The sequence below is a fragment of the Perognathus longimembris genome, chromosome 2 (genome assembly GCF_023159225.1).
Source record: "Perognathus longimembris pacificus isolate PPM17 chromosome 2, ASM2315922v1, whole genome shotgun sequence".
NCBI classification, from domain to species: Eukaryota; Metazoa; Chordata; class Mammalia; order Rodentia; family Heteromyidae; genus Perognathus; species Perognathus longimembris.
Genome location: NC_063162.1, coordinates 137246727 through 137261118, shown reverse-complemented (window position 1 = coordinate 137261118; position 14392 = coordinate 137246727). Strand labels below are relative to the sequence as shown.

General features: G+C 36.5%; 1 protein-coding gene and 1 non-coding gene across 8 annotated transcripts in view; one reads left to right on the top strand and one right to left on the bottom strand.

Moving 5' to 3' along the window:
* Mkln1 (muskelin 1) overlaps positions 1 to 14392 on the bottom strand; it is a 250847-nt gene that overhangs the window by 35219 nt on the left and 201236 nt on the right. For all 7 annotated transcript variants that reach the window (XM_048340240.1, XM_048340239.1, XM_048340235.1 and 4 more), the window contains 4 exons: positions 14229 to 14294; positions 8996 to 9108; positions 4878 to 5090; positions 3947 to 4168 (listed from right to left, as the gene is read on the bottom strand). In XM_048340240.1, coding sequence (XP_048196197.1) covers positions 3947 to 4168; positions 4878 to 5090; positions 8996 to 9108; positions 14229 to 14294 — 614 coding nt within the window. The remainder of the gene's footprint in view (positions 1 to 3946; positions 4169 to 4877; positions 5091 to 8995; positions 9109 to 14228; positions 14295 to 14392) is intronic.
* On the top strand, positions 14119 to 14195 carry LOC125347423. Its single transcript, XR_007210204.1, has one exon. It is a non-coding gene; the product is annotated as a small nucleolar RNA SNORD45 (small nucleolar RNA).

Sequence of the window (14392 nt, the reverse complement as noted above, 5' to 3'; positions counted from 1 at the left end):
GTTTGAAGCCAGACCGGGCAGAAAAGTCAATAAGATTATCTCCAATAAACTATTCAGAAAAAGCTGGAAGTGGTGCTGTGGCTCAAGTGGTAAAATGACAGCCTTGAACATCAAGAGGATCAGAGACAGCACCCAGGCCCTGAGTTCCAGCCCTAAGACTGGCAAAATAAATAAATAAATAAAATTTAAAAAGCAAGTGACATAATAGTATTGTTACAAAGAAGAATTTTAACTTTAAAAGATAAAGCAAAAGAAAAAATTAATTTGATAGAAACTTACTAGTTTGACTTCATGATTTAATTTTTCTCTCACTAAAAATGCAATTTGCACATATGGGTGAGAAAGAGTATCAAGCAGAATAACGACAGCACTAAGTTTCAAAACATCAAATACATAAAAATCTGTGAGTTCATAAGTATATGTATTTAAAACCTCATCAGCTAACTTCAGAACCTCATTTAACTAATGTGAACAGTAATACAAGTTAAGAAATTACCTAAATGGTAACCAAAAATACTTCACGAAGTAGAGTCATAGTTCTTTAATACGTAAAAAGTTAACAATATAGAAGAAATGACATCAGAAAAAAAACACTACTTTATTAATATAGATAATGAGTATCAATACTGGGCTGCTATAACCATTAAATGAAAGGTTATAGGAATATCATAAATGAACTATCAGGATGATTATCACCTGTACACTAACATATCAAAAGTATATATGGGGGGCTGGGGATATAGCCTAGTGGCAAGAGTGCCTGCCTCAGATACACGAGGCCCTAGGTTTGATTCCCCAGCACCACATATACAGAAAACGGCCAGAAGCTGCGCTGTGGCTCAAGTGGCAGAGTGCTAGCCTTGAGCGGGAAGAAGCCAGGGACAGTGCTCAGGCCCTGAGTCCAAGGCCCAGGACTGGCCAAAAAAAAAAGTATATATGGGGGCTGGGGATATAGCCTAGTGGCAAGAGTGCCTGCCTCGGATACACGAGACCCTAGGTTCGATTCCCCAGCACCACATATACAGAAAACGGCCAGAAGCGGCGCTGTGGCTCAAGTGGCAGAGTGCTAGCCTTGAGCGGGAAGAAGCCAGGGACAGTGCTCAGGCCCTGAGTCCAAGGCCCAGGACTGGCCAAAAAAAAAAAAAAAGTATATATGGGCTAGGGATATGGCCTAGTGGCAAGAGTGCTTGTCTCATATACATGAAGCCTTGGGTTCAATTCCCCAGCACCACATATACAGAAAATGGCCAGAAGTGGCGCTGTGGCTCAAGTGGTAGAGTATTAGCCTTGAGCAAAAGAAGCCAGGGACAGTGCTCAGGCCCTGAGTCCAAGCCTCAGGATTGGCCAAAAAAAAAAAAAAAAGATAGACACTAGCTATAAATGCTTACTTGTATTTTTTTTTTTTTGCCAGTCCTGGGGCTTGGACTCAGGGCCTGAGCACTGTCCCTGGCTTCTTTTTTGCTCAAGGCTAGCACTCTGCCACTTGAGCCACAGCGCCACTTCTGGCCATTTTCTGTATATGTGGTGCTGGGGAATTGAACGCAGGGCCTCATGTATATGAGGCAGGCACTCTTGCCACTAGGCCATATCCCCAGCTGCTTACTTGTATTTTAAAATTCAGAGTATTTATTTAGTATTCTTGTATGTTCCATCTTAACCTTCCCCAAAAGGAAGTTGAATCTAAAAATCAAGCCTCTGAATGTAACCATTAGTATTAACTAAAAAGTGTGAAGGAAAGCAGAATACAGTAAATGACATTATGAAGATAAAATTGATAATTGAATTGGCCGGGAATATGGCCTAGTGGCAAGAGTGCTTGCCTTATATACATGAAGCCCTGGGTTCAATTCCCTAGCACCACATATACAGAAAACGGCCAGAAGTGGCGCTGTGGCTCAAGTGGCAGAGAGTTAGCCTTTAGCAAAAAGAAGCCACGGACAGTGCTCAGGCCCTGAGTCCAAAGCCCAGGACTGGCCAAAAAAAAAAAAAAAAAGATAATTGGAGATGTACAAATGAATGAGATTATTAAACAAGTAAATAAACTGTGTGATGGGGGAAAAATAGTACAAAAGATTGAGATTTAAGAGCTATAATACAATATATAGAATTCATTTTGGGGGAGAAGGGAGAAGTAAATTCCGGTTATAACAAACCAATTCTGAAACGTATTTTCTGTATTAGAAAAAAACCAAGAGCAGACAGAATTATTTAATATTAAGAAATTTTTATTTTGGTTAGATATGATAAAATTGTATTTTTCAAGTATTTGTTAAGGTAATATAGTGTCCTTTCCATATAGGCACAGTATTACTTCTAGAGGTCCTCACGAGGATACTCACATCTAAGGATGTTCAAGTCCCTTATATAAAGTGGCATAATATGTGCATATAATCTAAACGCTTCCTGTCACATAATTTCAGTGTATTATTTCATAATGTATGTGCTATATAGTTGTTGTACAGAATGATTTAGGAAATAAAGACAACAATGTCTGTACATGTCCACTGTAAAAAAGACTTTTGAGTACCTTCAATCCGTAGCCAGTAGATTCTGTACATGCAGAAGCTACAGATAACTATAAGATAAATTATTAATAGCTGAGATTTACCTTAAAATACTCCAGGCACAATGTAACTTAAAAATATAAATGTATGGGCTGGGGATATAGCCTAGTGGCAAAAGTGCCTGTCTCGGATACACGAGGCCCTAGGTTCGATTCCCCAGCACCACATATACAGAAAACGCTGTGGCTCAAGTGGCAGAGTGCTAGCCTTGAGCGGGAAGAAGCCAGGGTCAGTGCTCAGGCCCTGAGTCCAAGGCCCAGGACTGGCCAAAAAAATATATATATATAAATGTATAAAAATCAAAGAAATACCAAAGGAGAATAAATGTATGAAAAACAAATTATAATTATTGAAACTGATAGATAAGTACACAGAAAATTATTATTATATTCTTCTCACTTTACAAAGAGAACATGTTTGGGGTTGGGGATATGGCCTAGTGGCAAGAGTGCTTGCCTCATATACATGAAGCCCTGGGTTCAATTCCCCAGCACCATATATACAGAAAATGGCCAGAAGTTGAGCTGTGGCTCAAGTGGCAGAGTGCTAGCCTTGAGCAAAAAGAAGCCAGGGACAGTGCTTAGGCCCTGAGTCCAAGCCCCAGGACTGGCAAAAAAAAAAAAAAAAAGAACATGTTTAAGGGGAATCTGTAAAATGTTTTTATAAAATTGCTTAAACAGCTATGCTTACGAATTTAAGTCTCAGATTTCATTAAAACACTTGAAAAAGATAAAGCAAAGTCTTTATGTTGGTTTTAGAAACTCTAATTCAATAGAATTAAATCTTAATTCTGTGTGCTTAATGTAGAACAGGCAAGGGGAAAGTAGCAGATTAAAAAAATTGTCCTGGCTGGGGATATGGCCTAGTGGCAAGAGCGCTTGCCTTGTATACTTGAAGCCCTGGGTTCGATTCCCCAGCACCACATATACAGAAAATGGCTAGAAGTGGCGCTGTGACTCAAGTTGCAGAGTACTAGCCTTGAGCAAAAAAGAAGCCAGGGACAATGCTCAGGCCCTGAGTCCAAGAACCAGGACTGGGAAAAAATAAATAATAAATAAAAAATAAAAAAGTAAAAAAATTGTCCTAAAATGTTAAGTAAAATCAGCAAATAGAAAGTTGTAAGAAAGGGCAATAGCTACCCACTATCGGGATAAACAATCGAGTTCTTCATAAAACTGTCATTATTATTCAGGTGATAACTAGTTTGAGCTGTTAGGTCAATAAGACTCTCAAAAGTTTCCTTTTCCTCTGTCACTGCTGCATTAATCATTTACTTCTAATGAAAAGCTCCAATCCCTTACAGAACAACTATCTTACCATTTCTTTTCCTATAAAGATATACATGACAAAACAACATACTCCAATGTATAGAATGTTCTTACTGAGTGGAATAGCATGCAGTGTCCTATCCGAGACTGGATGTCCTCTGGTCCCGCATTACAAGAATCCTCTCGAAGAAGTTTCCAGGTCTGACACTGACAGTTGAAAGCAAACAGCCCACTGAATTGTGGTTCACTGGCTCTGCTATCATCTACGCTGCCATTACATGTCAAAATTCTGCCACCAAAGGTATAGATCATGTGTTTTTCTGAGTCCATACACATCTACCAGAAAAAAAAAGACATTGTTAGTTTTAGTTTGTTCTAACCATATCTACAAGAATGAAACCAATGTGCAGTTTTATACTTCCAAAAAAGCCAACTGTACTTTGTCCTTAATGACATTAAATATTAGGCTCTGGTTAGTATATACATACATATCCATACAGTAATCCAGTTCACTCCATGACAGAGACTCAGGATAGATTTCTAAATATCTGTTGAAGCTTCTATTTGTCCCAACCCAAGTTAAACATGTACTAAGAAACTGTTTTCTTAACACTAATTTTTCCCCAAATCAACCAAAGATATATGTGTTGATTTAATATTGATTAGAGTGTATTGGTGAATAGTGATCATCCCTCCTTTTCATCCTACTTATAGGAAAATTCTTTCTACTCTAGGAAAGCATCCTAATAATGCTACTGTTTAATAAGAAAGCAGACATGCAAGTAATAATGATGCAGCTATTCACCCCGAATGTACTTTAACAAAGCTCTTCAAACTGTATTATTTCAAAACAGTAAAACGAAGAAAGACATTTGCAAATAATGTGCCTCCAGACTGACTTCTATAGTGTGAAGGCTTGTTTCTTTTAATGCATTATAAATTTAATTTTCTTTGAATTATGTTATAGTTCATTTACAAATCAATTGTGAAGCTGGGTGCTGAGGGCTCAGACCAGACTCTCAATTCATAGTGTGATGGCACAAACCTGATGATCAAACACCAATTTTGGCCCACCATCAGCAGCAGTATCTTCACTTAGTAGCATCCATGTGTTTGTGTCAATGTCATAACGATAGAAGTCACTTTTCAAAGATTTGCTATTCCTCACAGAGGAATCCAAATAACGTCCCAATGTGTAAATTTGCCTCCGTTGAATGTCAATGCACATTTTATGACATGATCTGGCACTAGGACCATTCTGTGGAGAAAGAAAAATGGGTGGGGGAGTCAAAGAACAAATAACGAAATAAAATTAAATGTCACTTTTTTTGGGTTACCTTGCATTAAAAGATTTGCTCAGAAATTCAAATGAAATCAACTAATATGGGTCTAACACTAGACTTAATTTTTTTTTTTTTTTTTTTTTTTTTTTTGCCAGTCCTGGGCCTTGGACTCAGGGCCTGAGCACTGTCCCTGGCTTCTTTTTTGCTCAAGGCTAGCACTCTGCCACTTGAGCCACAGCACCACTTCTGGCCATTTTCTATATATGTGGTGCTGGGGAATCGAACCCAGGGCTTCACGTATACAAGGCAAGCACTCTTGCCACTAGGCCATATTCCCAGCCCCTACACTTAAATTTTTAAAGAAAACAAAGCAGTACGAGATGTAAATTTTACCCTAGAAATGCTTAAAATCTGTCAGGAAAGATGAGGTGAACCATTTTGGACCCTATAGCATCTGTTTATAATATTCACATGGCTTCTATTATATACACATTCATTTATTTCAGTCATCTGTGTTTGTTAAAGTAAATCTCCTACTTGTTTAAGATGTCTTTTGTCTTTAAAATTATTTTTGTCCCAATTGCTATAGTAAAGTACAAAAGAGGTACTCAAGAGTATTTGTAAGGCAGGTGCCAGTGGTTCACATCTGTAATCCTAGCTACTCAGGAGGCTAATATCTAAGAATCACAGTTCAAAGACAGCCAGGAAAGTCAAGAAGTCAGGAGGAAAGTCAATGAGACTCTTATCTCCAATTCATCTGTAATAAGGCAAAAGTGGAGCTGTGTTCTTAATTTTGCAAGTAGGTTTTGATAAAGGAAAAATAGTTGTTAATATGGTGCATGTGAGTGCAATTGACGTGCTAAGATCCTACTAAAGAAATAATGAAACTGAAGTACAGAAAATAGGAAGTCTGATAAATAAGAAAAGGCTGTTCTGCTGGACAAAAAAAACCACTGTAGGTATCTAGAACGAGACAGAACACATGGAAAAAAAGCAGTATTCTAAAAAAGAGTAATGCAGAATTAATTTGCTTAAACAAAAGCCTAGACGGTGTTAGTAATTCACATTGGGTTATTTTGTGTGTTACTAGGCATCATAACCAGCTTGTGAATGCTAGGAAATGCTCTACCTGAACTGTATTTCCAGCCCTAGTGTTAGTAATTCAGATATGAAGCTGATGTGAACTTATATTTAGTATTCATGTAAGTTACTATCTTAACACTTATTTTTAAAGATTTTTGTCAAGATTTCACCAGAAATATTACTTTTTAAGAAGGGATTTTTTCATAATTAAATACTTTCAAAAACAAAGAGTAACATAAAACCCATGCCTTGTTTCCTAGAGCATGGAATTTGAAAACTTAAGTAGTAACAAAATGTCTTGTCAGATAAATTAGGAATACTATTACAGTCACAAACAAATTACACCTTAAGGAAAAAAAGTTAATAAAAATAGGTAAAATTTAGAATATTTAAAAACAGAGGAAATTAACCAGTTGGTTCAATCAAAGAATGATGACATTCTAAACCATTAGTGAGATCAATTTTTTTTATTAAAGAAGGGAAAATGCAAGTTACTTATATCTACTGAAAAATTAAATTTATCATTTAAATTATTTTCATAAAGAGGACTTCAGGATCAGATATTTACACGGGGGGTGGTGTGTATGTGTGTGTGTGTATATGTGTGTGTGTGTGTGTGTGTGTGTGTGTCTAGTACTGAGGCTTATATTCAGGGCTTGGACACTGTCCCTTGACCATACTACAATTCTACAACTCCAGCTCTTTTGGTGCTTAATTGGAGATAAAAGTTTTACAGACTTTAAAGCCCAGGCTGGGTTTAACATACAATCCTCAGGTCTCAGCCTCCCAAGTGAGCCATTGGTACCTGGCTCTACAAAGGCAAATATTATCAAGCACATAAGGATGAAATATCCATTTAGACCCTTTTTCCCGCCTCAGAAAATAAAAGAAAAAGAAAAACTATTTTTAAGCTTATTTTGTTCCATTTAAACTTAATTTTCTGAGGACTGAAACTCAAGAAACACTATAAAAAAGTGGGACTTGAAGTGTTTCATTTAGCTGAGGGAAGTCAAGAAAGACTTCAGAAAGGAAGTGAAATCTAAACTGAGTTTTACAAAACAGGGGAGGGGGCTGGGAATGTGACTTAGCAGTATAATGCTGTTCGATTTCTCAGCACCACATATATAGAAAATGCCGGAAGTGGCGCTGTGGCTCAAGTGGTAGAGTGCTAGCCTTGAGCAAAAAGAAGTCAGGGACAGTACTCAGGCCCTGAGTTCAAGCCCCAGGACTGGCAAAAAGACCCAAAGCAACAACAACCACCACCACAACAAAAAGAACCCACAGAAGATTTGAGAGGGAGAGTAATGAATTATTATTTGCTTTATTCTACTATATAATAATCTATTCATTTAATTCAGAGCCATAAACCAAAGCCATCTTCTTTCATATGAAAATATTTTATATACACATATGGATACATAAATATATAATACACAAAAACTCAAAACTTAATTTAAAAAATTTACTTAATTAAAATTAATTTAAATTAAATATTTTCATTAAAAATAAGATAAATGTCATTTGGGAAAGCTGATATACAGTCATGAACAGCTGAATAATGATGATACATTCTGGGAAATGCACAGTTAGGTAATTTAATCACTGTGTGAATATTACAGAGTGTATGTTCATAAAGTATACTTATACAACTAAGATGTCCAATAATGTCACTCATTAAGCAATATAACTTATAAAGGCATCATGAAGTATAGCACGTTGTTGACTAAAATATTGTTATGTAGGGCATGTGAACAGTGAAATAGTGAGAGGCCAAAATAGTGAAAAAGTGATGGACTAGGACATCAAAAGCATGTTTTTGCAGAGGAAATAAGATTAAGATGGGGGGGCGGGGTAGAGAGAGTTAAAACTTAGTGGTAGGCTGGGAATATGGCCTAGTGGCAACAGTGCTTGCCTCCTACACATGAAGCTCTCGGTTCGATTCCCCAGCACCACATATATGGAAAACGGCCAGCAGGGGCGCTGTGGCTCAAGTGGCAGAGTGCTAGCCTTGAGCGGGAGGAAGCCAGGGACAGTGGCTCAGGCCCTGAGTCCAAGATCCAGGACTGGCCAAAAAAAAACAAACACAAAAAAACCTTAGTGGTAGAGCACTTGCCTAGTAGCTAACATACATATATATGTGTAATGTTGAAAACAAGAATAAAAGCAACAGGGACCTGAGGAGAAGACAGTTATACAATTCTATTCGTAGGCTAAATAACTAAACAAAATTATATAAATTACATTTGTTAGCTAACGTTTCTAAAAATGAAATATTACAAAAATATCCACTTTTCTTTATAAAGATTTGTTTGTATGCTGGTAGTTAATAAACCAGGTATACAAGCAGAAATGTGGTGGTGTTTTTTGTTGTTCTTTTTTTGTCTTATTTTTTTGGGGGGGCAATAAATGGGCACAGAAATAGAAAGAGGAAGGTTGAAAAGATGAAGTCATGATAATCAATACACACTATGTGAAAAATGAACTACACAACTTATGAGAAGAGACAGGATGGGGAAAACGGAGGAAAGAAAAGGAAAAGGTGACATGGCTCAGTAAGCATTGTACCCATTATCTGTCTTTTGAAACTGTAACCTCTTTGTACAATTGCTTAATAATCACTATAAAAAAGGAAAAAATTATAATAGAAGAAATGCTGAAGTGCTTAAATCAAACTTGTTCATCACAAATTCTTTTGCTAGTACTGCTGAAAAGTGAGAAGAAAACAATCATGCAGAAAAAGAAGCATAAATACATTCTCCTAATGCAATACAGATGTACAAAAAAATTCCAAACTTGCCTCTTTCTCAGTATCTCTAGAGATACATGTCCACTGGTTCTCCTTCACACTGTATGCCCAGAAGTCAGCTAGATCTTGTGTTCCATCCCAGCCACCAAACAAATAAACAGTCTCTATGAAAATCAGAAAAATACATTAAAACATAAACATGCAAACACACACAGGCACGCGCGCACACACACACACACACACACACACACACACAAAAATTTAAGGACAGAAGTATAAGCATCAGACCTAACTAGTTGTTTCAAAGATCAACGAAGAAAGTACCCTTTGCCAAGCTTGGTGGCTCCCACCTGTAAACACATCTATGTAGAAGGCTATAGGTTGGAAGACTGCAGTCAGAGACAGGCCCCCTCAAGATCCTATCTAAAAAACAAAAAGGGCTGGGGACATAGCTTAAGTTGTAAAGCACAACTGTGTTTAAATTCTAGTATCACAAAAAAGAGGAGATTAAAAAAAATCAGTAACTTTCTAAAACATATACCAGACTAATATTTACTACGTATCAGTATTTGGAAAGACCGCTTCAGAAACACTTTTTTGGACATTTATTTTTATAAAATTATCACTAGGTCATGTTCCCTATGATTCTGACTCCAAAAAGAAAAAAAGAGCCAGATGTTGGTGGCTTACACCTGTTATCCTAGCTACTCAGGAGGGTGAGATTTAAGGATCATGATTTAAAGCCAGCCCAGGCAGAAATGTCTACAAGACTCTTATCTCCAATGAGCTGCCAGAAAACTGGGGGGAAAAAATGCACTGTGGCTCAAGGACAGCTCCCAGGCCTTAGTTCAAGCTCCAAGATCAACAACAACAACAAAAAGCTGAAAATTGAGAGAGAAATTTCTTTAAACATATACCTTAAGAACTAGATTTCTTCTCACTCTGAGATGTCTCTTGCCACTAATAGACTTTAATGCTGTGAAAAAAATGACTATCCTTTTTTACACAATGATAATGTCTTTAGTTTCTGTATTTTAATCCCTTTGTAAGTATCTCATGAATATTGGCTACACAAGCCCATCAATTATTATTTTATAGAAAAATGAAAGTCATTATTTGACTCTCAGAATGTCTTAAGTTTGTACATATGGCAACTATCATTTATAATGTCTAACAGTGAAAGTTTACAATTCAACATTCATGTAAAAAGACTATTAACACTAAGAAACTACTTCCATTCAGAGTCAAGCAGTCTTCTAAGAGATTTTTGCATGTTTTCATGTAGTTTCAAACTCCTCAGTGAATTTTCCAAGTCCACTCTATTTCTCAAATAACTTTGGGAAAACAAAAGAATGCCTAATTTCTCTGACTAAGAACAGCCCACAAGAGCAGAACTGGTTTCTAGTGCTAACAGGGCATCATGGTTGAAATATGAAATGTTCCAACAGGTTTATTGTTGAAGGCTTGGTTGGTCTCAGGCTGGTAGCAATACTTGGGAAGGTTCTGGAAACTTTAGAAAGTAGGTCACTTAGGGTGTATATCATTGGGGTTGTATCTTCTCCTAGGTCCTGATTTCTTCCCCCTTCCTCCAAATCTTTCCTCTCACTGATCCCCCTCCTTCTCCTATGTTGTTTGCTCAGGTATTTGGTCATAGTGATAAATCTAACAAACACACTGGGTGAAAAATATAGGTTACTTAAACTCTCTGGATCTTAGTGTGTGCTTTTTTTTTTTTTAATAAAAATTACAAACTAAGTGTGGGACAGTTCTTCAGCTCTAAGTTACACAAAAACAACCTGATAGCTATGAAGCACGAACATGTTTCTACCTTTAAAATATGCGCAAATATAAAAATACTTTGTAGTTCTTAAGTACCAAGATGCAATACAAACATGATTACGCTATCTCATTTGTCTAATTCAGTACCAAAAATCCTTTAATACTATATATTTGAAATAATGACAATAATTTTAAACTATCAAAAAACAACCTGATCTCAGAACTAAAGTCACTGTAACATTCTGCTCTCCAATGACACAAAGTTATGTCTAGAGACATAATTTAAAAAAAAAAGCACAACCCCCGCCCCCCAAAAACCCCCATGTAGTTTAAAAGTATTTCTCAAGGCCTCACTAAATTCTAAAGCCTAGAAGAAAAAAGGGGCATATAACTAAAATAGCAATAGCAATTGACCTTTTGTTTTACAGTGTTTCTGGGCACCCTTCGGATAAGGTTATCCTGGTTCATTAACTATAATAGCCCTTCCTCTTGGGCTCTGGGTTCTCAATGTTCTTTCTGAAAAGCAGGTCTCTTTGTACGCATAAATTCTCACAGCAAAGAAAACCCACATTTCCACAACAGCCTCATTGATAGCTGAGCAAAATAAAATCTGGCACAGAGCAGGCATCTCAACAGAATTAAGCCAAGATGTCATTCCTATCCATGAAAGTGTTGTGGTTTTAGTTGAAGTTTAATATTAAAGTTAAATGAATTGGGTGTAAATTGGACCTTTCTCTGTACCTGAATGAAAATATTGACAAAAATTTTAAACAATCTAATCATTAAAATAATTCAAAAATAAAATTATTATCTAGAACAAATACCAGAAAGTATGTTATTTCATGGATAAAAGACATAAAAGGTCTTTAAAAATTATGTTAATAACTGAAGAGAACTGTAGAGAGAAGTAAAGTAGAAAAGAGGAAGAAGAAAGCTTTTATCTGTGCAGCAGGCTAGTAGACTGAAATTAATAGAAATCCATTCTCATGCATACAGGTTCTACAATAACCCATTTATATCTTGAGGCAATACAATCATCTTCAAGTAACAAGCCCTTTTACATAGACCCCATGCTTTTGAAAACACATTTCAGTCTCTATTTTTTTTCTTAAAGGAACATGGGCTACTGTGGTTGTGCATTTCTTTCAGCACTAAAGCAGTATCTGTTCAATATTTTTTGAGTACTAATTTGAGTTGGCAAAGCATTTTAGGGAGTGAAAACAAAGATGACCTAGGCTCTGTTTTCAAAGAGTTTATAATGTAGTCAAGAATCTAAAAGAGGGCTGGGGATATGGCCTAGTGGCAAGAGTGCCTGCCTCATATACATGAGGCCCTGGGATCGATTCCCCAGCACCACATATACAGAAAATGGCCAGAAGTGGCGCTGTGGCTCAAGTGCTGGCCTTGAGCAAAAAGAAGCCAGGGACAGTGCTCAGGCCTTGAGTTCAAGCCCCAGGACTGGCAAAAAAAAAAAAAAAAAAAAAAAGAACAACAAAAGTAATATGGCCAATAATAGCCTATGTTCAGTTAGGAGTATTAGAACTTGACACCAGAAATAACTCTCAAACTACTTACTTACTATCAATTCAATCCACATCCACTAAAAATTAGACCGATATACTAAGAAAAATTTGCTGTCTCCACAACATTTTGCAAGGATTCTTTTTTTTTTTTTTTTTTGGCCAGTCCTGGGCCTTGGACTCAGGGACTGAGCACTGTCCCTGGCTTCTTCCCGCTCAAGGCTAGCACTCTGCCGCTTGAGCCACAGCGCCGCTTCTGGCCGTTTTCTGTATATGTGGTGCTGGGGAATCGAACCTAGGGCCTCGTGTATCCAAGGCAGGCACTCTTGCCACTAGGCTATATCCCCAGCCCTTGCAAGGATTCTTAATTGCTTAGTTAGATTAGCTATTCTTCTAATTCTAAAGAGTAAAATGAGTGTGCTTACTGCATAAACTTCCACAAGATGGCACACTATTTTCATAATTAAATCAGTTTTTTGCCACTGTGAAACTATACAGGATACATCAAATATGCACAGATATAGCCTAAGCTAAAAAGTTAGTAGTGAATCAAGTGTCCAAGAGGAATAAGAAGGGCTAAGAAATTGGTGAATGAGATTAACTTAATTCTAAATTTATTTAGACAAAAAGAGGAATACAAATAAAATGAAGAGGGAAAAAGATTTTAAGACAAGGAATTTACCTTCAAGCTAAACATGAAATTTTGTAAGGACATTTAGATAAAGAGTTTTTAAATCCTTCTGAAAGGTCAGGCAGGTAAACCTTACGGTGATAGGACAATTTCTGGAGAAAGGGAGAGATAGTTTATATCTTTACCCTTCATTTCTAAAGATTTCCTTGAACTACTATGACACATCAGGTTACCCCACTGAATTCTCTGCCTCCCTTATTAAACAGTGATCTAGATTTTAGGGGAATTCCACTTTAATATTTTCTGTAATTCTTTCACAATAGTAGTCTACAATGGTTATTTTTAAATTCCTAAAACAATATCCACTAGCATGACATAATAACAGAAATGAGTATTTATTACTCTCAAAAAAAACAAAATGTTAAGTGGATATTTCATTATATGCAGTAACATTTCTAAAAAAAAAAAAAAAAACAGAAGTATTCTAGATTCTTGGACTTGTTTCCAAGATTACAGCTTGCCATAAACTACCAATATAATGGCATTTAACTTGTCCGGCACTCTAGGAACCCAGGAAGGATTTAAAAATAAAACAGAAAATGCAACAAAAAGAACTAAGACAAATTTTCGGAAGCTTACTAATGATGTTTAAAAATTAATAATAAATTAATTCTAATACTTCAGCATGTGCTATTCTTTCTCTTTAAAAAGTATCTTAATTTCCTTTCATTCCAATAATTCCCATCAATGTATTATAAATGCACTTTATAAATCCAGAAATATTACACGTTTTTCCGTGAAAATAAAACAAAAAAAGCTATACACATCTGCACATATATACAAAAGGTCACACATTACATTTTTTTTTTTTTTTTTTTTGCCAGTCACAGGGCTTGAACTCAGGGCCTGGGCACTGGCCCTGGCTTCTTTTTGTTCAAGGCTAGCACTCTGCCATTTGAGCCACAGTGCCACTTCCAGCTTTTTCTATATATGTGGTGCTGTGGAATCGAACCCAGGGCTTCGTGTATACAAGGCAAGCACTCTTACCACTAGGCCATATTCCCAGCCCATATTTTTAAAATTTCACTTGTGCAGTAGTAACTTCTCTCTTACAAAATGCCACAACCTGACTGGGCTATAGTGTGCTTATTTCCTTTGCTACTAAATTATAACCAATAACACAACCTGTATAATGAAGGGAAAGAAGTATAATCATCTTTACCTGATATTTAAAAATGTAGGTAGGTCAGTATGAGTTGGCATGTATTACACTAATTTACTTCTGAAGTAGATAAAATCTCTAGAATTAGGCTGAAATCTTGGAAAACAAAGTATAATTTTAAAAGACTCTCACCTGTTTGAACATCAATAACCATCTGATGGCCGCCTCTCATTCCTGGTCGGTTATCTTCTCCATCACCTGAAGCAAAACAGTATTTTCTCTTACAGGAATAATAAACAATTATGAATCTAAAGTAACTTCAATCTTATGGTAAAAAAACAAAACCAAAAACCTAC